Source organism: Nerophis lumbriciformis, linkage group LG21 (assembly GCF_033978685.3).
Source record: "Nerophis lumbriciformis linkage group LG21, RoL_Nlum_v2.1, whole genome shotgun sequence".
In the NCBI taxonomy this organism is placed as follows: Eukaryota; Metazoa; Chordata; class Actinopteri; order Syngnathiformes; family Syngnathidae; genus Nerophis; species Nerophis lumbriciformis.
Window position 1 is genome coordinate 2,197,501 of NC_084568.2, and position 24,451 is coordinate 2,221,951.

At 35.4% G+C, this 24,451-nt stretch overlaps 1 protein-coding gene across 2 annotated transcripts in view; it reads left to right on the top strand.

Moving 5' to 3' along the window:
* Positions 1-21,400, top strand: part of twist1a (twist family bHLH transcription factor 1a) — a 39,324-nt gene extending 17,924 nt beyond the window's left edge. The window contains exons 1-2 of one of the 2 annotated variants that reach the window (XM_061983481.1): positions 7,926-8,807; positions 21,103-21,400. In XM_061983481.1, the coding sequence (XP_061839465.1) occupies positions 8,251-8,778 (528 nt within the window). In that variant the 5' untranslated portion in view covers positions 7,926-8,250 and the 3' untranslated portion in view covers positions 8,779-8,807; positions 21,103-21,400. Of the gene's footprint in view, positions 1-7,925; positions 8,808-21,102 lie in introns of those variants that run through there. The other variant, XR_009817661.1, reaches the window with a different exon arrangement.
* Positions 21,401-24,451: the final 3,051 nt, after the last annotated feature.

The window sequence follows — 24,451 nt, forward strand, 5'->3', positions numbered from 1 at the left end:
ATAATTCATAACAACATTGATTATTAATTTATTATTATTTTTAATAATGACAGTTTTTTGTTATTTTTTTATTCCACACTTTAAACACTTAAGTCCCTAAATCAACTATAGATCTATTTGTTTATTTTATTAAATATTTTAAATTGGACTATTTGATGTTACTGATTTTGCAGACTTAAATCGTCAATAACTCATAACATTGATTTAGGATTCATTAATTTTTTTGAACAATGACTTTTTTATTTTTTTTTATTTTAAATCTGACTAAAGTTCTTGGGTATCTCACTCATAAAATGTTTACAATTAAGTCATGCATTTTGTTTTTCTTTCAACACTTAAGTCTCTCGAATGATCAACTTCAGATTGCAAGTTTTTATCTTTTTCACGTTTTTGTTTAGTTTATGCCATTTTTGTCAAGGAAAACTTGTTTTTATAAGGCAAACACACAAAATATGTCATATTTTCCTCAAAAAATATGTCAAAGTGGATTTCTAATGTAAAGTAATTGTAGCCTTGAATATGTCAATAGATTTTTAGTTTTTTTTAATAATTTTTTTTTGTATCCCACACTTTGAACACTTAAGTTTTAGCTTCATCCTGAAATTTCAGCCTCCAGCTCAGCTTTGCGTCAGTAACTTTAACATTTATTTTCCTCTTTCGGTTAAGCCTTTTTGCTCTATTCCCCGTGTTTTGATATTTATTTTTATTCATTAATTGTACTTTTAATTGTGCTGCGGGACGCAAAATGGCCCCCATGAATGAGTAGAATAACCCCCAAATATACTTGATCATTGAAGTCCCTTTTTCAAAATGTCTCATCATTTACATACCTGCCAACTACTCCGGTTTTCCCGTAATTAGTACGGTTTTCATCAACCTATTCCGGGTTACGGTTGCAGTGATAAAAAATACGGTTTTTCATTAATTGAAAAAATATATTTAAAAAAAAGTTTTATTCACGAAATCGCGTAACAACAATGACAATCGACACTGCTTCCCGTAACTTCCTATCGAGCCATTCCGAATGCCATGCGCGAGGCTATTTATAGCACCGCTGCCAAGCACGAGGCACCAGTTGCCATTGTTTCCAAACGAGCGAACGATCATGGAATCAGCCGGAGAAAAATCGCAAACGAGTCTTAAAGTGGAGGAGTTCAAGTACCTCGGAGTCTTGTTCACGAGTGAGGGAAGAGTGGATCGTGAGATCGACAGGCGGATCGGTGCGGCGTCTTCAGTAATGCGGACACTGTATCGATCCGTTGTGGTGAAGAAGGAGCTGAGCCGGAAGGCAAAGCTCTCGATTTACCGGTCGATCTACGTTCCCATCCTCACCTATGGTCATGAGCTTTGGGTCATGACCGAAAGGACAAGATCACGGGTACAAGCGGCCCAAATGAGTTTCCTCCGCCGGGTGGCGGAGCTCTCCCTTAGAGATAGGGTGAGAAGCTCTGCCATCCGGGGGGAGCTCAAAGTAAAGCCGCTGCTCCTCCACATGGAGAGGAGCCAGATGAGGTGGTTCGGGCATCTGGTCAGGATGCCACCCGAACGCCTCCCTAGGAAGGTGTTTCGAGCACGTCCGACCGGTAGGAGGCCACGGGGAAGACCCAGGACACGTTGGGAAGACTATGTCTCCCGGCTGGCCTGGGAACGCCTCGGGGTCCCCCGGGAGGAGCTGGACCAAGTGGCTGGGGAGAGGGAAGTCTGGGCTTCCCTGCTTAGGCTGCTGCCCCCGCGACCCGACCTCGGATAAGCGGAAGAAGATGGATGGATGGATGGATGGAGTCTTAAACCGAAAAGAAAACTGCAGTCATTCCGTGAAGAATATTCAAAAGCCTATCCGGGAATAATTATCCGTTCCAAAAAGGGTGAAAACTACGCGAATTGCACCTTGTGCAGACAAGATTTTTCGATCGGACACGGAGGAATTAGCGATGTAAAAGACCACGTTGGGACAAAAAAACACAAGTCTAATGCCGTTGCATTTTAGCCACAAAAAGGTAATGACACCAATGTTATCTATTGGAATACTTTAGTACTGTTATACTGTTAAAAGTGTTTATACTATTTATGCTTTCAAGTCCAAGTTGAAGAAATCTTGTTAAATGTTGACAGCATAAGTACCAAAATACAGAAGTATGTCCTTAATATTTTTGCAGTGCTATTTCTGTTGAAAAGTTCAAATGATTACATTAGAGATGTGATGTGCCACTTTTCAAGTGTCTGATGGCTTAAATTAATTTTCATTAATTTTTTCATATTTTGAATTCTTTTGAAAGGCTTCCAAAAAAACTACATTTGAATTGTAATTCCATGCTATTGACAGGACTATTAATTTTAATGAAGTTAGCTTACCATGTTTACAGTATGATAATTGTTATAGAAATGTGAATTTTAGGCACAGAATATTTTTTACAATTGAACAAGGCAGTAGATTATACAAGCTTGGACAGAAAGTTAATAATGACACCAATTTTTTTTTTAATGGAATTGTTTAGTACTGTTTTACCATTTGTTTACTGTAAAAAGTGTTTATACTGTTTATACTTTCAATGAACAAATTGAAGTCTTGTGAAAGGTTGACAGGATAACTGGCATTAACTGTCAAAATAATTTCAAACTATTGAAGTTAGCTTACAGAATAAACATGTCAATCAACCCATATGATTTTTGCTGTAATATTTTTGTTTTGAAAAGTCACTGTGACTGATAGAAAAGTGATGGTTTTAGCAACATTTTAACCTGTCTGAATGCAATCAATCATTTTGCGTCGGGGGGCGAACCTGAACCCCCCACCAGGACTTTGTCCTGGACCTACCGGGGCCTGCGGCCCCTGGACCCTGGCTACTAGGATTTTCTGATTTCAAAAGTTGGCAGGTATGCATTTATATTAGATACAGTAGTTAGTTTCTCACCTTATGAGGTTCTGTGACAGAGCTCTCCGTTTTAAACACTTGTACCTCAAATCCACGTCTCCCATTGAAATGAATTGAAATCAATTTAATTGGTGCTCACCCCCCTGGGAGAAAAGATAAATTTTAACATTTAATCGGTACTATACTGCCTCTAAAAAGTACCGGTACGCATGACAGCGTGTCGTCACGTCGTGACATTGCTGGTTTTACGAGCAGAGGAGCATGTTCGGCAGCGCACACACACGGAGTACTTACAAGCAGACACAGCGTGTAGACAGAAAAGGGAGAACGGACGCATTTTGGCTTAAAAAGTAAAGATAAAGGTGAAGTTATAACACTGAAACACCCTCAGGAAGAGCTGCTTTAAGACATGGCTAGTTAGTTAGCAGCTAACGTCCATCCGCAGTGTTTTAGCTACTTCTAAATCACTAATCCTCGTCTCCATGGCGACAAATAAAGTAAGTTTCTTACAAGTATCATTATCACTGCAGGACGAGGAATAGCTAAACATGCTTCACTACACACCGTAGGAGGATACAATAGCTCACCGCCGTCACAATGTAAACAAACGCCATGGGTGGATCTACACCTGACATCCACTGTAATGATACCAAGTACAGGAGCGTATCTAGACGATTTTTTATCGTCACAAAATCTTTTTTCCTTTTTTTTAAATTCATATTATATTCATAAAGTCAGTAAATACGTCCCTGGACACATGAGGACTTTGAATGTGACCAATGTATGATCCTGTAACTAATTGGTATGGGATCGATACCTAAAAGTGTGGTATCATCCAAAACTAATGTAAAGTATCAAAGAAGAGAAGAATAAGTGATTATTACATTTTAACAGAAGTGTAGATAGAACATGTTGAAACAGAAAATAAGCAGATATTAACAGTAAATGAACGAGTAGATTAATAATCCATTTTTACAGTTTGTCCCTCATAATGTGTACAAAATAATAGGTGTATAAATGACACAATATGTTACTGCATACGACTAATTAGGAGTCTTTGTTTGTTTACTTACTACTAAAAGACAAGTTGTCTAGTATGTTCACTATTTTATTTAAGGACTAAATTACAAGAATAAACATGTTTCATGTTTGTTTGAATAAAGCCAATAATACAATTTTTTGTGGTCCCCTTTATTCAGAAAAGTATAAAAGTACATTTTGGTACTGGTACCGGTACCATAATAGTGGTATCGGGACAACCCTACTGTACATTACATCACAGCATGTTTATAAAACCTTGATGGAGGTTGTATAGAGCGACTATATCATTATCTCCATTGTTGGCCGTCTTTCGCTAGTGTTTATGTATGACTTAGAATGCATTAAAAAGAAGAAGAATGTGCTTGTCTCGGCAAAATGAAGTGCAGTTCCCCTTTAAAGTTTGTTTTCTTACCTTCAGTTTGAACACTTGAACTCACTTTGAAGTTAAATTTGAGAATTAACCCAAATATCAACAACACCCATTTTCCTATTTGTTGTGCCTGAGTTCCAAGTCGTGTGTGTGTGATGTGAGGACCAAGTTATTCCTTGCAGAGGTTTTAAGTTACACGCTGTCACCCAATCACAACACATGTTACTACATCATCTTTATATGACATGCATGTTACTACATTACATTACATCATCTTTATATGACATGCATGTTACTACATTACATTACATCATCTTTATATGACATGCATGTTAGTACATTACATTACATCATGTTTATATGACATGCATGTTACTACATTACATTACATCATCTTTATATGACATGCATGTTACTACATTACATTACATCATCTTTATATGACATGCATGTTACTACATTACATTACATCATGTTTATATGACATGCATGTTACTACATTACATTACATCATGTTTATATGACATGCATGTTACTACATTACATTACATCATCTTTATATGACATGCATGTTACTACATTACATTACATCATCTTTATATGACATGCATGTTACTACATTACATTACATCATGTTTATATGACATGCATGTTACTACATTACATCATGTTTATATGACATGCATGTTACTACATTACATTACATCATCTTTATATGACATGCATGTTACTACATTACATTACATCATCTTTATATGACATGCATGTTACTACATTACATTACATCATCTTTATATGACATGCATGTCACTACATTACATTACATCATCTTTATATGACATGCATGTTACTACATTACATTACATCATCTTTATATGACATGCATGTTACTACATTACATTACATCATCTTTATATGACATGCATGTTACTACATTACATTACATCATCTTTATATGACATGCATGTTACTACATTACATCATGTTTATATGACATGCATGTTACTACATTACATTACATCATCTTTATATGACATGCATGTTACTACATTACATTACATCATGTTTATATGACATGCATGTTACTACATTACATTACATCATCTTTATATGACATGCATGTCACTACATTACATTACATCATCTTTATATGACATGCATGTTACTACATTACATTACCGTATTTTCCGCACTATTAGCCGCACCTAAAAACCACAAATTTACCGTATTTTCCGCACCATAAGGCGCCCTGGATTAAAAGCCGCGCCTTCAATGAACGGCATATTTCAAAACTTTGTCCACCTATAAGCCGCCCGGTGTTGTAAGCCGCATCTAACTGCGCTAAAGGAATGTCAAAAAAACAGTCAGATAGGTCAGTCAAACTTTAATAATATATTAAAAACCAGCATTCTAACAACTCTGTTCACTCCCAAAATGTACGCAAATGTGCAATCACAAACATAGTAAAATTCAAAATAGTGCAGAGCAATAGCAACATAATGTTGCTCGAACGTTAATGTCACAACACACAAAATAAACATAACGCTCACTTTCTGAAGTTATTCTTCATTCGTAAATCCCTCGAATTATTCTCCTTTGGTGTCCGAATTGAAAAGTTGGGTGAATGTGGGATCCAAAATGTCGTCTGGCGCTGTCTCCCTGTCTCCCTGTCTTGGTGAACGTCACGTGTGTTCGCCTTCGGTCATCCACTGTTCCCAGTCTAGCTTCGAATGCCCTGTTGACACCAATATCTAGCGGCTGGAGGTCTTTTGTCAATCCACCCGGAATGACGGCGAGTATTGAATTAAGCGCGTAAGCGTGTCTCTCAATGTGATGTTATGAGCTAGCAAATATAACAACTACACTACCCAGCATGCAACGATAGTGACGAGCATGCGCGGTAGCCCTGAGAAGCGTTGTTGTATGCTGGCAGTTAGAATGTGGTTATGAGCACGCTGTGAGTAAACGTTGAGAACTCAGTTAACACGCCTCGTCTGCATTATTTATAATTAGACAGACAACACACTTAATAGGAGCCATTTTGGGGTCTTTACATAAACACACAAATGGAAATGAAACGTCACATATCCCAGCATGCACCGCGCGCTTCTTCTACGGGGAAAAAAGATGGCGGCTGTTTACCGTAGTTGCGAGACCTAAACTTTATGAAAATGAATCTTAATATTTATCCATATATAAAGCGCACCGGGTTATAAGGCGCACTGTCAGCTTTTGAGAAAATTTGTGGTTTTTAGGTGCGCCTTATAGTGCGGAAAATACGGTACTCAAAAGCTGACAGTGCGGCTTATAACCCGGTGCGCTTTATATATGGATTAATATTAAGATTCATTTTCATAAAGTTTAGGTCTCGCAACTACGGTAAACAGCCGCCATCTTTTTTCCCCGTAGAAGAGGAAGTGCTTCTTCTTCTACGCAAGCAACCGCCAAGGTAAGCACCCGCCCCCATAGAACAGGAAGCGCTTCTTCTTCTACTGTAAGCAACCACCCGCCCGCGTAGAAGAAGAAGAAGAAGAAGCGCGCGGATATTACGTTTCATTTCCTTTGTGTGTTTACATCTGTAAAGACCACAAAATGGCTCCTACTAAGCGACAGGTTTCCGGTTCATGAAAAGACGCAATCTCTCCATCCGCACACGGACTACTATTTCACAGCAACTGCCTAAAGACTTTCAAGAAAAGCTGGCTACTTTCCGTGCATATTGTAAAAACAAGATAGCTGAAAAAAAGATCCGGCCAGAGAACATTATCAACATGGACGAGGTTCCACTGACTTTTGATATTCCTGTGAACCGCACTGTGGATACAACGGGAGCACGTACGGTGAATATTCGCACCACAGGGAATGAGAAGTCATCCTTCACTGTGGTTCTAGCTTGCCATGCTAATGGCCAGAAACTTCCACCCATGGTGATATTCAAAAGGAAGACCTTGCCAAAAGAGACCTTTCCAGCCGGCGTCATCATAAAAGCTAACTCGAAGGGATGGATGAAGAAAAGATGAGCGAGTGGTTAAGGGAAGTTTACGCGAAGAGGCCGGGTGGCTTTTTTCACGCAGCTCCGTCCATGTTGATATACGACTCCATGCGCGCCCACATCACGCTGGTTTTTAATATATTATTAAAGTTTGACTGACCTATCTGACTGTTTTTTTGACATTCCTTTAGCGCAGTTAGATGCGGCTTATAACACGGGGCGGCTTATAGGTGGACAAAGTTTTGAAATATGCCGTTCATTGAAGGCGCGGCTTATAACCCAGGGCGCCTTATGGTGCGGAAAATACGGTACATTACATTACATCATGTTTATATGACATGCATGCTACTACATAACATTACATCATCTTTATACGACATGTATGTTACTACATTACATTACATCATGTTTATATGACATGCATGTTACTACATTACATCATGTTTATATGACATGCATGGAGGTTGTATAGAGCGACTATATCATTATCTCCATTGTTGGCCGTCTTTCGCTAGGGTTTATTTGTGACTTAGAATGCATTAAAAAGAAGAAAAATGTGCTTGTCTTGCAAAATCCCCCCCCCCCAAATGCAGTTCCCCTTTAAAGGTTCCTACGTATGTTTGTTTGCTTACTATCAGTTTGAACAGTTGAACTCGAGAAGTAACCCAAATATCAACAACACCCATTTTCCTATTTGTTGTGCCTGAGTTCCAAGTCGTGTGTGTGTGTGATGTGAGGACCAAGTTATTCCTCGCAGAGGTTTTAAGTTACACGCTGTCACCCAATCACAACACGCCCCAAAAGCCTCCATCCAAGAGCGCGTGGGCGGCCCCTCCACGTTTGCGTTCAAAACCCGCACGCAGGCCGCACTTTCCCCTCACTTGTCACCTGGACTTCGCTGATGTTCTAACAAAAGCGACCCAGTTCGGGGGGCTTTTTTTTTTTTTTGGGGTTGGGGGGAAAGTTTGCGGACCATGAGGGAAGACGACGACGACTCCTCCCCGATGGACAGCGCGGGGAACAGCGAGGAGGAGGCCGAGCGGCAGCCGCCGAGGAGGGGCGCCAGGAAGCGGCGCGCGGCGGTGGCGCGCAGGAGCGCGGACGACCCGCGGGACGACCCGGACAAGAAGAAGACGACGACGACGACGACGTGCGTGGGCGGGAGCGCGGGCAGCAGCCCGGCGCGCTCCGCGGACGACGCGCAGACGCAGCGCGTCATGGCCAACGTGCGCGAGCGCCAGCGCACGCAGTCGCTGAACGAGGCCTTCACGTCGCTGCGCGAGATCATCCCCACGCTGCCCTCCGACAAGCTCAGCAAGATACAGACGCTCAAGCTGGCCGCGCGCTACATCGACTTCCTGTGCGAGGTGCTGCGGAGCGACGGCGAGGCGGCGGACGCGCGCGGCTCCGGCTGCGGCTACGTGGCGCACGAGCGCCTCAGCTACGCCTTCTCGGTGTGGAGGATGGGAGGATCCTGGTCCGTGTCCACCGCCTCCCACTAGTGGGGGATGATCCGGATGGGACGACAGAGGTGAGATGGAGTCTCTTTATATTGTATTGATCCGCCTTTTACGCACGGCTACCTGACGCTAATGCTCTAATTGATTGATTGATTGAAACTTGTATTAGTAGATTGCACAGTGAAGTACATATTCCCTACGATTGACCACTAAATGGTAACACCCCAATAAGTTTTTCAACTTGTTTAAGTCCACGTTAATCAATTCATGGTAATTCTCCTTTATTTCAGTGGTCCCCAACCACCGGTCCGGGGACCGGTATCGGTCCGTGACGCATTAACGACCGGGCCGTACAGAAACATTAATTAATTTACAAACTACCGCATTTTCTCCGACTTGACTTTTATTTTATTTGACTTTATCAGTATCATGCTTCATAAAAAACTAAAAGGTTTAATATACTGTGCTTCTATTACTAAAAATAATCATCAATTGAAATTGATAATTATTTTTAGTTTATTTAATTTACGTTTTCAGTATCAAATTGTTCCAGTCAATCAAAAACGCTTAGTTAAAATATGGTTAATTTTTATATATTTTTTTTTAATATTTCTTGTTACAGACTAAAAACAATGTTAATAAATACATTTTTTGTTTTAAATGTATCTATATTTCTTTGTTTCGTGTTATGTAATTATTATGCAGAGGTGTACTTATCACACTGTTACAGACCATTGATAATATTCATAGTGTGGAGTGGGGGGCGGGGGGAGACGTTTTATTTTGGATTTAATCTGCCTTTTACGCACAGTCACATGATGCTAATGCTAATGTTAAAAATGCTTGGTTAAAATATGGTAAATTATTTAAAAAATGTTAAATATTTCCTGTTACGGACTAAAAACGATGTTAATGAATGTATTTTTTGTTGTAATTTGATCTATATTTCTTTGTGTTGTGTAATGTTATGCGGAGGTGTACTTATCACACTGTTACAGACCATTGATCATTTTCATAGATTGGAGTGGAGTCGCTTTTTATTGTATTGATCCGCCTTTTACGCACAGCCACCTGACGCTAATGCTAATATTTACATCTCCTTTATTTCAGTGGACCCCAACCACCGGTCCGGGGACCGGTATCGGTCCGTGACGCATTAACTACCGGGCCGCACAGAAACATTAATTAAATTACAAACTACCGCATTTTCTCCGACTTAGCTTTTATTTTATTCGACTTTATCAGTATCATGCTTCATAAAAAAACTAAAAGGTTTAATATACTGTGCTTCTATTACTAAAAATAATAATAATCAATTGAAATTGATAATTATTATTTTTAGTTTATTGAATTTACGTTTTCAGTTTCAAATTGTTCCAGTCAATCAAAAGCGCTTAGTTAAAATAGGGTTAATTTTTTTTTTTTTTAATATTTCCTGTTACAGACTAAAAACAATGTTAATAAATAAATTTTTTGTTTTAAATGTATCTATATTTCTTTGTTTCGTGTTATGTAATTATTATGCAGAGGTGTACTTATCACACTGTTACAGACCATTGATAATATTCATAGTGCGGAGTGGGGGAGGAGGGGGCGCTTTATTTTGGATTTAATCCGCCTTTTACGCACAATCACATGATGCTAATGTTAAAAATGCTTAGTTAAAATGTGGTAAATTATTAAAAAATGTTTAAATATTTCCTGTTACGGACTAAAAACGATGTTAATGAATGTATTTTTTGTTGTAATTTGATCTATATTTCTTTGTGTTGTGTAATGTTATGCGGAGGTGTACTTATCACACTGTTACAGACCATTGATCATTTTCATAGATTGGAGTGGAGTCGCTTTTTATTGTATTGATCCACCTTTTACGCACAGCCACCTGACACTAATGCTAATGTTTACATCTCCTTTATTTCAGTGGTCCCCAACCACCGGTCCGGGGACCGGTATCGGTCCGTGACGCATTAACTACCTGGGCCGCACAGAAACATTAATTAAATTACAAACTACCACATTTTCTCTGACTTAACTTTTATTTTATTTGACTTTATCAGTATCATGCTTCATAAAAAACTAAAAGGTTTAATATACTGTGCTTCTATTACTAAAAATAATAATAATCAATTGAAATTGATAATTATTATTTTTAGTTTATTGAATTTACGTTTTCAGTTTCAAATTGTTCCAGTCAATCAAAAGCGCTTAGTTAAAATAGGGTTAATTTTTTTTTTTTTTAATATTTCCTGTTACAGACTAAAAACAATAAATAATTTTTTTGTTTTAAATGTATCTATATTTCTTTGTTTCGTGTTATGTAATTATTATGCAGAGGTGTACTTATCACACTGTTACAGACCATTGATAATATTCATAGTGTGGAGTGGGGGAGGAGGAGGCGCTTTATTTTGGATTTAATCCGCCTTTTACGCACAGTCACATGATGCTAATGCTAATGTTAAAAATGCTAAGTTAAAATATGGTAAATTATTAAAAAATGTTTAAATATTTCCTGTTACGGACTAAAAACGATGTTAATGAATGTATTTTTTGTTGTAATTTGATCTATATTTCTTTGTGTTGCGTAATGTTATGCGGAGGTGTACTTATCACACTGTTACAGACCATTGATCATTTTCATAGATTGGAGTGGAGTCACTTTTTATTGTATTGATACACCTTTTACGCACAGCCACCTGACACTAATGCTAATGTTTACATCTCCTTTATTTCAGTTGTCCCCAACCACCGGTCCGGGGACCGGTATCGGTCCGTGACGCATTAACTACCTGGGCCGCACAGAAACATTAATTAATTTACAAAATACCGCATTTTCTCCGACTTGACTTTTATTTTATTTGACTTTATCATTATCATGCTTCATAAAAAACTAAAAGGTTTTATATAGAGCAGTCCTGGGCAATTATTTTGACTCGGGGGGCCAAATTTTGAGAAAAAAAATGTGTCTGGGGGCCGATATATATTTTTTTTCCGGAAAACTAATACAAAAACCTCAGAATAATGTCTGACTGAATGCTAAAAACGTTATGACAGACCGCCTGAAAAACGGAATGGAATTTTAAATTTTTCTACGAAGGATAAAACACTGAATATTAAGAACATATGAACGTCACGACATATTTTACAATCAAGCCACACCCACACTGCTTGGTGCCTCGTCGTAAATTACCATAGTAACTAGTAGGGTTGTACGGGTATTAGTATAGTACCGCGATACTAATGAATCATATTCGGTACCATACCGCCTCTGAAAAGTAACGGTCCGCCGCACCCTAAGATTTTTTGTCAAAATAAAGCCAATAATGCAATTTTTTCTGGTCCCCTTTATTTAGAAAAGTACCGAAAAATATCGAAATAATCTTGGTATCAGGACAACACTAGTCACTAAAATATCAGGCAAAAACGCAGATTCCAACCATTGAAATACTTAGTATAGTTGAAGACTTAGTCATTAGAAAACATCACTGCACATCATAATGGCAGCTACACTTTACATCTTAAATATCTAAAAAAATTATTTGGGAATGCCCGGCGAGCCGGATTGAAAAGCTCAACGGGCCGCATGTGGCCCCCGGGCCTTCATTTGCCCAGGTCTGATACAGAGTGTCCACCCTGAGATGGGTAGGTCGTGTCATACCAAAGACTATAAAAAAAAATGGGAGCCATTACCTCCCTGCTTGGCACTCAGCATCAAGGCTTGGAATTGGGGGTTAAATCACCAAAAAATTATTCCCGGGCGTGGCCACCGCTGCTGCTCACTGCTCCCCTCACCTCCCAGAGGGGTGATCAAGGGTGATGGGTCAAATGCAGAGAATAATTTCGCCACACCTAGTGTGTGTGTGTGACAATCATTGGTACTTTAACTTTTAACTTTAACCAAAAAAGTTAAGTTATGATAAGTTAATGTTGGGTTATTCCCAACCAAACTATCGGGTTTAATTATTTAAGCCAAAAGTTGAGTTATGCTAACTCAATGTTGGGTGATTGTAAATAACGTTAATGAGATTAATCCATAATAAAATTCCCCTCAAGAAAAAAGTTATTTTAATTTTTAAAAAAGCCTTTTGCCCAAAAATGCGTTACTTGTTGAAAAACAACCCAAAAAACCCAGAAATTGACTTAAACTAATAACCTTATAACCCAAAAAATTGATTGCTCGAACCCCTTATTGGAGTTAATTTAACTCAACATTTTGGGTTAATTTTTTTTAACCCAACTTTTGCGTTGAATTATTTAATAATTATTATTTATACCTACTCAGTGGCCTAGTGGTTAGAGTGTCCGCCCTGAGATGGGTAGGTTGTGAGTTCAAACCCCGGCCGAGTCATACCAAAGACTATAAAAATGGGAGCCATTACCTCCCTGCTTGGCACTCAGCATCAAGGCTTGGAATTGGGGGTTAAATCACCAAAAAATGATTCCCGGGCGCGGCCACCGCTGCTGCTCACTGCTCCCCTCACCTCCCAGAGGAGTGATCAAGGGTGATGGGTCAAATGCAGAGAATAATTGGTACTTTAACTTTACTGTGCTTCTGGTTTGATGTTGCTGATCAATTTCAATTGATTATTATTATTTTTAGTTTATTGAATTTACATTTTCAGTATCAAGCGGTTCCAGTCGATCAAAAACGCTTAGTTAAAATATGGTTAATTATTTTTATTTAAAAAAAATAATTTCCTGTTACGGACTAAAAACGATGTTAATAAATGTATTTTTTGTTGTACCGTATTTTCCGCACCATAAGGCGCCCTGGGTTATAAGCCGCGCCTTCAATGAACGGCATATTTCAAAACTTTGTCCACCTATAAGCCGCCCCGTGTTATAAGCCGCATCTAACTGCGCTAAAGGAATGTCAAAAAAACAGTCAGATAGGTCAGTCAAACTTTAATAATATATTAAAAACCAGCGTGATGTGGGCGCGCATGGAGTCGTATATCAACATGGACGGAGCTGCGTGAAAAAAGCCACCCGGCCTCTTCGCGTAAACTTCCCTTAACCACTCGCTCATCTTTTCTTCATCCATCCATCCCTTCGAGTTAGCTTTTATGATGACGCCGGCTGGAAAGGTCTCTTTTGGCAAGGTCTTCCTTTTGAATATCACCATGGGTGGAAGTTTCTGGCCATTAGCATGGCAAGCTAGAACCACAGTGAAGGATGACTTCTCATTCCCTGTGGTGCGAATATTCACCGTACGTGCTCCCGTTGTATCCACAGTGCGGTTCACAGGAATATCAAAAGTCAGTGGAACCTCGTCCATGTTGATAATGTTCTCTGGCCGGATCTTTTTTTCAGCTATCTTGTTTTTACAATATGCACGGAAAGTAGCCAGCTTTTCTTGAAAGTCTTTAGGCAGTTGCTGTGAAATAGTAGTCCGTGTGCGGATGGAGAGATTGCGTCTTTTCATGAACCGGAAACCTGTCGCTTAGTAGGAGCCATTTTGTGGTCTTTACAGATGTAAACACACAAAGGAAATGAAACGTACGGTAATATCCGCGCCCTTCTTCTTCTTCTACGCGGGCGGGTGGTTGCTTACAGTAGAAGAAGAAGCGCTTCCTGTTCTATGGGGGCGGGTGCTTACCTTGGCGGTTGCTTGCGTAGAAGAAGAAGCACTTCCTCTTCTACGGGGAAAAAAGATGGCGGCTGTTTACCGTAGTTGCGAGACCGAAACTTTATGAAAATGAATCTTAATATTAATCCATATATAAAGCGCACCGGGTTATAAGGCGCACTGTCAGCTTTTGAGTAAATTTGTGGTTTTTAGGTGCGGCTAATAGTGCGAAAAATACGGTAATTTGATCTATATTTCTTTGTTTTGTGTTGTGTAATGTTATGCGGAGGTGTACTTATCACACTGTTACAGACCATTGATCATTTTCATAGTTTGGAGTGGAGTCGCTTTATATCGTATTAATTTGCCTTTTACGCACAGCCACCTGACGCTAATGCTAATGTTTACATTGGAATTACCCTGCATCTCCTTTATTTGACTTTATCAGTATCATGCTTATCATTCATGATTACCATGAATTGATTAACGTGGACCCCGACTTAAACAAGTTGAAAAACTTATTGGGGTGTTACCATTTAGTGGTCAACTGTACGGAATATGTACTGTACTGTGCAATCTACTAATAAAAGTCTCAATCAACAAAAAGCTTCATAAAAAACTAAAATGTATTTATATTGTGCTTCTGGTTTAATGTTGCTGATCAATTTCAATTCATTATTATTATTTTGTGTTTATTGAATTTGCATTTTCAGTATCAAATGGTTCCAGTCCATCAAAAACGCTTAGTTAAAGTATGGTTAATTATTTTTATTTAAAAAAAAAATTTCCTGTTACGGACTAAAAACAATGTTAATAAATGTATTTTTTGTTGTAATTTGATCTAACTTTCTTTGTTTTGTGTTGTGTAATGTTATGCGGAGGTGTACTTATCACACTGTTACAGACCATTGATCATTTTCATAGTTTGAAGTGGAGTTCCAGTCGATCAAAAACGCTTAGTTAAAATAAAGCTTTTTTATTATTTTTTTTTTTAAATATATTTTCTGTTACAGACTAAAAACGATGTTAATAAATTTAAAAACATTTCTTGTAACGAACTAAAAACCATGTTAATTAATGTGTTTTTTGTTGTAATTTGATCTAACTTTCTTTGTTTTGTGTTCTGTAATGTTATGCGGAGGTGTACTTATCACACTGTTACAGACCATTGATCATTTTCATAGTTTGGAGTGGAGTTCCAGTCAATCAAAAACGCTTAGTTAAAATAAGGCTTTATTATTATTATTATTTTTAAATATTTTCTGTTACAGACTAAAAACAATGTTAATAAATTAAAAAATATTTCTTGTAACGGACTAAAAAACATGTTAATGTGTTTTTTGTTGTAATTTGATCTAACTTTCTTTGTTTTGTGTTCTGTAATGTTATGCGGAGGTGTACTTATCACACTGTTACAGACCATTGATCATTTTCATAGTTTGAAGTGGAGTTCCAGTCCATCAAAAACGCTTAGTTAAAATAAGGCTTTATTATTATTAATTTTTTATATATATTTTCTGTTACAGACTAAAAACGATGTTAATAAATTTAAAAACATTTCTTGTAACGAACTAAAAACCATGTTAATTAATGTGTTTTTTGTTGTAATTTGATCTAACTTTCTTTGTTTTGTGTTGTGTAATGTTATGCGGAGGTGTACTTATCACACTGTTACAGACCATGGATCATTTTCATAGTTTGAAGTGGAGTTCCAGTCGATCAAAAACACTTAGTTAAAATAAGGCTTTATTTATTTATTTATTTTTAATATATTTTCTGCTACAGACTAAAAACGATGTTAATAAATGTTTTTTTTGTTGCAAATTGATCTACATTTATTTTTGTGTTCTGTAATTATTATGCGGAGGTGTACTTATCACACTGTTACAGACCATTGATCATTTTCATAGTTTGAAGTGGAGTTCCAGTCGATCAAAAATGCTTAGTTAAAATAAGGCTTTATTATTAATAATGTTTTTAAATATTTTCTGTTACAGACTAAAAACTATGTTAATAAATTTAAAAATATTTATTGTAACGGACTAAAAACCATGTTAATTAATGTTTTTTTGCTATAATTTGAACTATATTTCTTTGCTTTGTGTTCTGTAATGTTATGCGGAGGTGTACTTATCACACTGTTACAGACCATTGATCATTTTCATAGTTTGGAGTGGAGTTCCAGTCGATTAAAAAGGCTTAGTTAAAATAAGGCTTTATTATTATTAATTTTTTAAAATATTTTCTGATACAAACTAAAAACGATGTTAATAAATGTATTAAAAATAATTACAAAAACATATTTTTTGTTGTGATTTGATCTATATTACTTTTTGTGTTCTGTAATGTTATGCGGAGGTGTACTTATCACACTGTTACAGACCATGGATAATTTTCATAGTTTGAAGTGGAGTTCCAGTCGATCAAAAACGCTTAGTTAAAATAAGGCTTTATTTATTTATTTATTTTTAATATATTTTCTGCTACAGACTAAAAACGATGTTAATAAATGTATTTTTTGTTGCAAATTGATCTAAATTTATTTTTGTGTTCTGTAATTATTATGCGGAGGTGTACTTATCACACTGTTACAGACCATTGATCATTTTCATAGTTTGGAGTGGAGTTCCAGTCGATCAAAAATGCTTAGTTAAAATAAGGCTTTATTATTAATAATTTTTTAAAATATTTTCTGTTACAGACTAAAAACGATGTTAAATGTATTTTTTGTTGTAATTTCATCTATATTTCTTTGTTTTGTGTTCTGTAATGTTATGCGGAGGTGTACTTATCACACTGTTACAGACCATTGATCATTTTCATAGTTTGAAGTGGAGTTCCAGTCCATCAAAAACGCTTAGTTAAAATAAAGCTTTATTATTATTAATTTTTTTAAATATTTTCTGTTACAGACTAAAAACGATGTTAATAAATGTATTTTTTGTTGCAAATTGATCTAAATTTATTTTTGTGTTCTGTAATTATTATGCGGAGGTGTACTTATCACACTGTTACAGACCATTGATCATTTTCATAGTTTGGTGTGGAGTTCCAGTCGATCAAAAATGCTTAGTTAAAATAAGGCTTTATTATTAATAATTTTTAAAAATATTTTCTGTTACAGACTAAAAACGATGTTAAATGTGTTTTTTGTTGTAATTTTATCTAACTTTCTTTGTTTTGTGTTCTGTAATGTTATGCGGAGGTGTACTTATCACACTGTTACAGACCATTGATCATTTTCATAGTTTGAAGTGGAGTTCCAGTCGATCAAAAACGCTTAGTTAAAATAAGGCTTTATTATTAATATTTTTTTAAAATATTTTCTGTTACAGACTAAAACGATGTTGTTAAATGTATTTTTTGTTGTAATTTGATCTAACTTTCTTTGTTTTGTGTTGTGTAATGTTATGCGGAGGTGTACTTATCACACTGTTACAGACCATTGATCATTTTCATAGTTTGAAGTGGAGTTCCAGTCGATCAAAAACGCTTAGTAAAAATAAAGCTTTATTATTATTATTATTTTTTTTAAATATTTTCTGTTACAGACTGAAAACGATGTTAATAAATGTATTAAAATAATAATACAAACATATTTAACGATGTTAATAAATGTATTAAAATAATAATAAAAACATATTTTTTGTTGTAATTTGATCTATATTTCTTTGTTTTGTGTTCTGTAATGTTATGCGGAGGTGTACTTATCACACTGTTACAGACCATTGATCATTTTCATAGTTTGGAGTGGAGTTACAGAAGATTAAAAACGCTTAGTTAAAATAAGGCTTTATTATTTTTTTATTTTTTTTAAATAGTTTCTGTTACAGACTAAAAACGATATTAATAAATGAATTAAAATAATAATAATAATAACGTATTTAACGATGTTAATAAATGTATTAAAATAATAAAAACATATTTTTGGTTGTAATTTGATCTATATTTCTTTGTTTTGTGTTGTGTAATGTTATGCGGAGGTGTACTTATCACACTGTTACAGACCATTGATCATTTTCATAGTTTGAAGTGGAGTTCCAGTCGATCAAAACCGCTTATTTAAAATAAGGCTTTATTTATTTTTTGTTTTTTTTAATATTTTTTGTTACGGACTAAAAACGATGTTAATAAATGTATTTTTTGTTGCAAATTGATCTAAATTTATTTTTGTGTTCTGTAATTATTATGCGGAGGTGCACTTATCACACTGATCATTTTCAAAGTTTGAAGTGGAGTTCTAGTCGATCAAAAACGCTTAGTTAAAATAAGGCTTTATTTATTTTTTGTTTTTTTTAAATATTTTCTGTTACAGACTAAAAACAATGTTAATAAATTAAAAAATATTTCTTGTAACGGACTAAAAAACATGTTAATGTGTTTTTTGTTGTAATTTGATCTAACTTTCTTTGTTTTGTGTTCTGTAATGTTATGCGGAGGTGTACTTATCACACTGTTACAGACCATTGATCATTTTCATAGTTTGAAGTGGAGTTCCAGTCCATCAAAAACGCGTAGTTAAAATAAGGCTTTATTATTATTATTATTTTTAAAATATTTTCTGTTACAGACTAAAAACGATGTTAATAAATTTAAAAATATTTCTTTTAACGGACTAAAAACCATGTTAATGTTTTTTTTTGTAATTAGATCTATATTTATTTGTTTTGTGTTGTGTAATGTTATGCGGAGGTGTACTTATCACACTGTTACAGACCATTGATCATTTTCATAGTTTGGAGTGGAGTTCCAGTCGATCAAAAACGCTTAGTTAAAATAAGGCTTTATTATTATTATTATTATCTTTAAAATATTTTCTGTTACAGACTAAAAACGATGTTAATAAATTTTTTTAAATTTCTTGTAACGGACTAAAAACTATGTTAATTAATGTTTTTTGTTATAATTTGAACTATATTTCTTTGCTTTGTGTTCTGTAATGTTATGCGGAGGTGTACTTATCACACTGTTACAGACCATTGATCATTTTCATAGTTTGGAGTGGAGTTCCAGTCCATCAAAAACGCTTAGTTAAAATAAGGCTTTATTATTATTATCATTATTTTTTTAAATATTTTCTGTTACAGACTAAAAACCATGTTAATTAATGTTTTTTGCTATAATTTGAACTATATTTCTTTGCTTTGTGTTCTGTAATGTTATGCAGAGGTGTACTTATCACACTGTTACAGACCATGGATCATTTTCATAGTTTGGAGTGGAGTTCCAGTCGATCAAAAACGCTTAGTTGAAATAAGGCTTTATTTATTTATTTATTTTTAATATATGTTCTGCTACAGACTAAAAACGATGTTAATAAATGTATTTTTTGTTGCAAATTGATCTAAATTTATTTTTGTGTTGTGTAATTATTATGCGGAGGTGCACTTATCACACTGTTACAAACCATTGATCATTTTCATAGTTTAAAGTGGAGTTCCAGTCGATCAAAAACGCTAAGTTAAAATAAGGCTTTATTATTATTATTATTATTTTTAAATATTTTCTGTTACAGACTAAAAACAATGTTAATAAATTTAAAAACATTTCTTGTAACGAACTAAAAACCATGTTAATTAATGTGTTTTTTGTTGTAATTTGATCTAACTTTCTTTGTTTTGTGTTGTGTAATGTTATGCGGAGGTGTACTTATCACACTGTTACAGACCATTGATCATTTTCATAGTTTGAAGTGGAGTTCCAGTCGATCAAAAACGCTTAGTTGAAATAAGGCTTTATTTATTTATTTATTTTTAATATATTTTCTGCTACAGACTAAAAACGATGTTAATAAATGTATTTTTTGTTGCAAATTGATCTAAATTTATTTTTGTGTTGTGTAATTATTATGCGGAGGTGCACTTATCACACTGTTACAAACCATTGATCATTTTCATAGTTTAAAGTGGAGTTCCAGTCGATCAAAAACGCTAAGTTAAAATAAGGCTTTATTATTATTATTATTATTTTTTAAATATTTTCTGTTACAGACTAAAAACGATGTTAATAAATTTAAAAACATTTCTTGTAACGAACTAAAAACCATGTTAATTAATGTGTTTTTTGTTGTAATTTGATCTAACTTTCTTTGTTTTGTGTTCTGTAATGTTATGCGGAGGTGTACTTATCACACTGTTACAGACCATTGATCATTTTCATAGTTTGGAGTGGAGTTCCAGTCAATCAAAAACGCTTAGTTAAAATAAGGCTTTATTATTATTATTATTTTTTTTTAAAAATATTTTCTGTTACAGACTAAAAACGATGTTAATAAATTAAAAAATATTTCTTGTAACGGACTAAAAAACATGTTAATGTTTTTTGTTGTAATTAGATCTATATTTATTTGCTTTGTGTTGTGTAATGTTATGCCGAGGTGTACTTATCACACTGTTACAGACCATGGATCATTTTCATAGTTTGAAGTGGAGTTCCAGTTGATCAAAAACGCTTAGTTAAAATAAAGCTTATTTATTGTTATTTTTTTATATATATTTTCTGTTACATACTAAAAACGATGTTAATAAAAAAATAAAAAATTCTTGTAACGGACTAAAAACCATGTTAATTAATATGCTTTTGTTGTAATTTGATCTAACAATCTTTGTGTTGTGTAATGTTATGCGGAGGTGTACTTATCACACTGTTACAGACCATGGATCATATTCATAGTGTGGAGTAGGGGGAGAGGTGCGAAATGTTTTCCTCTTCTTTTAAAAATAATTTCAAAATACAGTAAAAAAAACACTTTTTCTGTCGTATTTCCATCCCAATAATGGCCATTTCTCCCACAGAGTCGGACACCAAGTGCAGCTGCTGGGAGGACATGTGCCGTATTTCCCCTCACGTTTGCAAGGGAGCACTTACACCACCAGACGGATATGAAGAAAGACCGCTATGAATGTTCGGAGGAGGGAGAAAAAAACACCTCCCAAAAAAAAAAATGCCTCTCACATTCCTGGAGACAATGTTTCACAGCAAATGGACTATTTATTTTTCTACTGGTGCCAAACCCAAAAGAGCTATTTATTTTGGGGTATCACGAGAACGCTGAGCCTTGTAAATATTTGCTACAATAAACAAATGAAAGTATCCTTTTTGGTTTTTAGTGTTCATTGGATTGTTCCTGGGGAATGATCATGGCAACAAAGTTCATTTAAGAGAGTTTATTGACTTTTGTCGCGCCCCCCCGTGGTGCACCCAAAAGAAAACAGCTCATACCTTGGGATTAATTCCGCAGTGTTTTCTTGCACCCGGGGATCTGGGGGGAGCCGTAATTAGCTGCCGGTGGCGTTTGAAAAGTGCGGAGCAGTTGGTAGCATGCGTGATGTTCCCAGATGGCCTCCTGTAAGTCACGGTTCGAGGAGAAGAAGACTCCTCCTTGCAGGTGCGGTCACGGATTAAAAAGGGGGTTGGACACGGGTCAGGATGCCAACTGGACTGCCATTTGTACACCTGGTTCTAGACTACAAACTCCAAAAGCGTGTAAATGGTCAATAATACAATGATTTTTGCAAAAAAAATTCAATTGAATAGACTGCAAAGACAAGATATTTAACGTTCGCACTAAGAAACTAAATTTTTTTTTAAATTTAATGGCAGCAACACATTGCAAAAAAATTGTCACGGGGGCATTTTCACCACTGTGTTACATGGCCTTTCCTTTTAACAACACTCAATAAAGGTTTGGGAACTGAGGAGACACATTTTTAATAATAGATTTTATTTGTAAAAAGCACTTTACATTGTGTGAACAACCTCAAAGTGCTACAGTGTATTAAAAAATAAATAAATAAAAATAAAAGCTAGAACAGCAAAATAGTTAAAACTAGTATGCATATATATATATATTAAAAAAAAGGCTTTTTTTTAAAAAAAGAAGGGTTTTTAAGCTTTTTTAAAAAGCATCCACAGTCTGTGGTGCCCTCAGGTGGTCAGGGAGAGCGCTCCACAGACTGGGAGCGGCGGAGCAGAAAGCCCGGTCTCCCATTGTTCGTAGCTTTGTCCTCCATTTTTTTTTAGAATTTAATGGCAGCAACACATTGCAAAAAAAATTGTCACAGGGGCATTTTCACCACTGTGTTACATGGCCTTTCCTTTTAACAACACTCAGTAAAGGTTTGGGAACTGAGGAGACACATTTTTAATAATAATAATAATAATAGATTTTATTTGTAAAAAGCACTTTACATTGTGTGAACAACCTCAAAGTGCTACAGTGTATTAAAAAATAAATAAATAAAAATAAAAAGATATAAAAAATAAAAGCTAGAACAGCAAAATAGCTAAAACTAGTATGCATATATACATATTTTTAAAAAAAAGGCTTTTAAAAAAAAAAAGAAGGGTTTTTAAGCTTTTTTTAAAAGCATCCACAGTCTGTGGTGTCCTCAGGTGGTCAGGGAGAGCGTTCCACAGACTGGGAGCGGCGGAGCAGAAAGCCCGGTCTCCCATTGTTCGTAGCTTTGTCCTCCTTTTTTTTTTTTAGAATTTAATGGCAGCAACACATTGCAAAAAAAATTGTCACAGGGGCATTTTCACCACTGTGTTACATGGCCTTTCCTTTTAACAACACTCAGTAAAGGTCTGGGAACTGAGGAGACACATTTTTAATAATATATTTTATTTGTAAAAAGCACTTTACATTGTGTGAACAACCTCAAAGTGCTACAGTGTATTACAAAATAAATAAAAAAGATATACAAAATAAATAAAAAATAAAAACTAGAACAGCAAAATAGCTAAAACTAGTATGCATATATATATTTAAAAAAAAAGAAGCTTTTTTTAAAAAAAAAAGAAGGGTTTTTAAGCCTTTTTTAAAAGCATCCACAGTCTGTGGTGCCCTCAGGTGGTCAGGGAGAGCGCTCCACAGACTGGGAGCGGCGGAGCAGAAAGCCCGGTCTCCCATTGTTCGTAGCTTTGTCCTCCATTTTTTTTTAGAATTTAATGGCAGCAACACATTGCAAAAAAAATTGTCACAGGGGCATTTTCACTACTGTGTTACATGGCCTTTCCTTTTAACAACACTCAGTAAACGTTTGGGAACTGAGGAGACACATTTTTAATAATAATAATAATAATAATAGATTTTATTTGTAAAAAGCACTTTACATTGTGTGAACAACCTCAAAGTGCTACAGTGTATTGAAAAATATATAAATAAAAATAAAAAGATATAAAAAATTAAAAAAAAGCTCAAACTAGTATGCATATATATATTTAAAAAAAAAGGCTTTTTTTAAAAAAAAGAAGTGTTTTTAAGCTTTTTTTAAAAGCATCCACAGTCTGTGGTGCCCTCAGGTGGTCAGGGAGAGCGCTCCACAGACTGGGAGCGACGGAGCAGAAAGCCCGGTCTCCCATTGTTCGTAGCTTTGTCCTCCTTTTTTTTTTTTAGAATTTAATGGCAGCAACACATTGCAAAAAAAATTGTCACAGGGGCATTTTCACCACTGTGTTACATGGCCTTTCCTTTTAACAACACTCAGTAAAGGTTTGGGAACTGAGGAGACACATTTTTAATAATAATAGATTTTATTTGTAAAAAGCACTTTACATTGTGTGAACAACCTCAAAGTGCTACAGTGTATTAACAAATAAATAAATAAAAAGATATAAAAAATAAATAAAAATAAAAACTAGAACAGCAAAATAGCTAAAACTAGTATGCATATATATATTTAAAAAAAAAGGCTTTTTTTAAAAAAAAAAAGAAGGGTTTTTAAGCCTTTTTTAAAAGCATCCACAGTCTGTGGTGCCCTCAGCTGGTCAGGGAGAGCGCTCCACAGACCGGGAGCGGCGGAGCAGAAAGCCCGGTCTCCCATTGTTCGTAGCTTTGTCCTCCATTTTTTATTTTTTATTTAATGGCAGCAACACATTGCAAAAAAAATTGTCACAGGGGCATTTTCACCACTGTGTTACATGGCCTTTCCTTTTAACAACACTCAGTAAAGGTTTGGGAACTGAGGAGACACATTTTTAATAATAATAATAGATTTTATTTGTAAAAAGCACTTTACATTGTGTGAACAACCTCAAAGTGCTACAGTGTATTAAAAAATAAATTAATAAAAATAAAAAGATATAAATAAATAAAATAAAAAAAAGCTAGAACAGCAAAATAGCTAAAACTAGTATGCATAT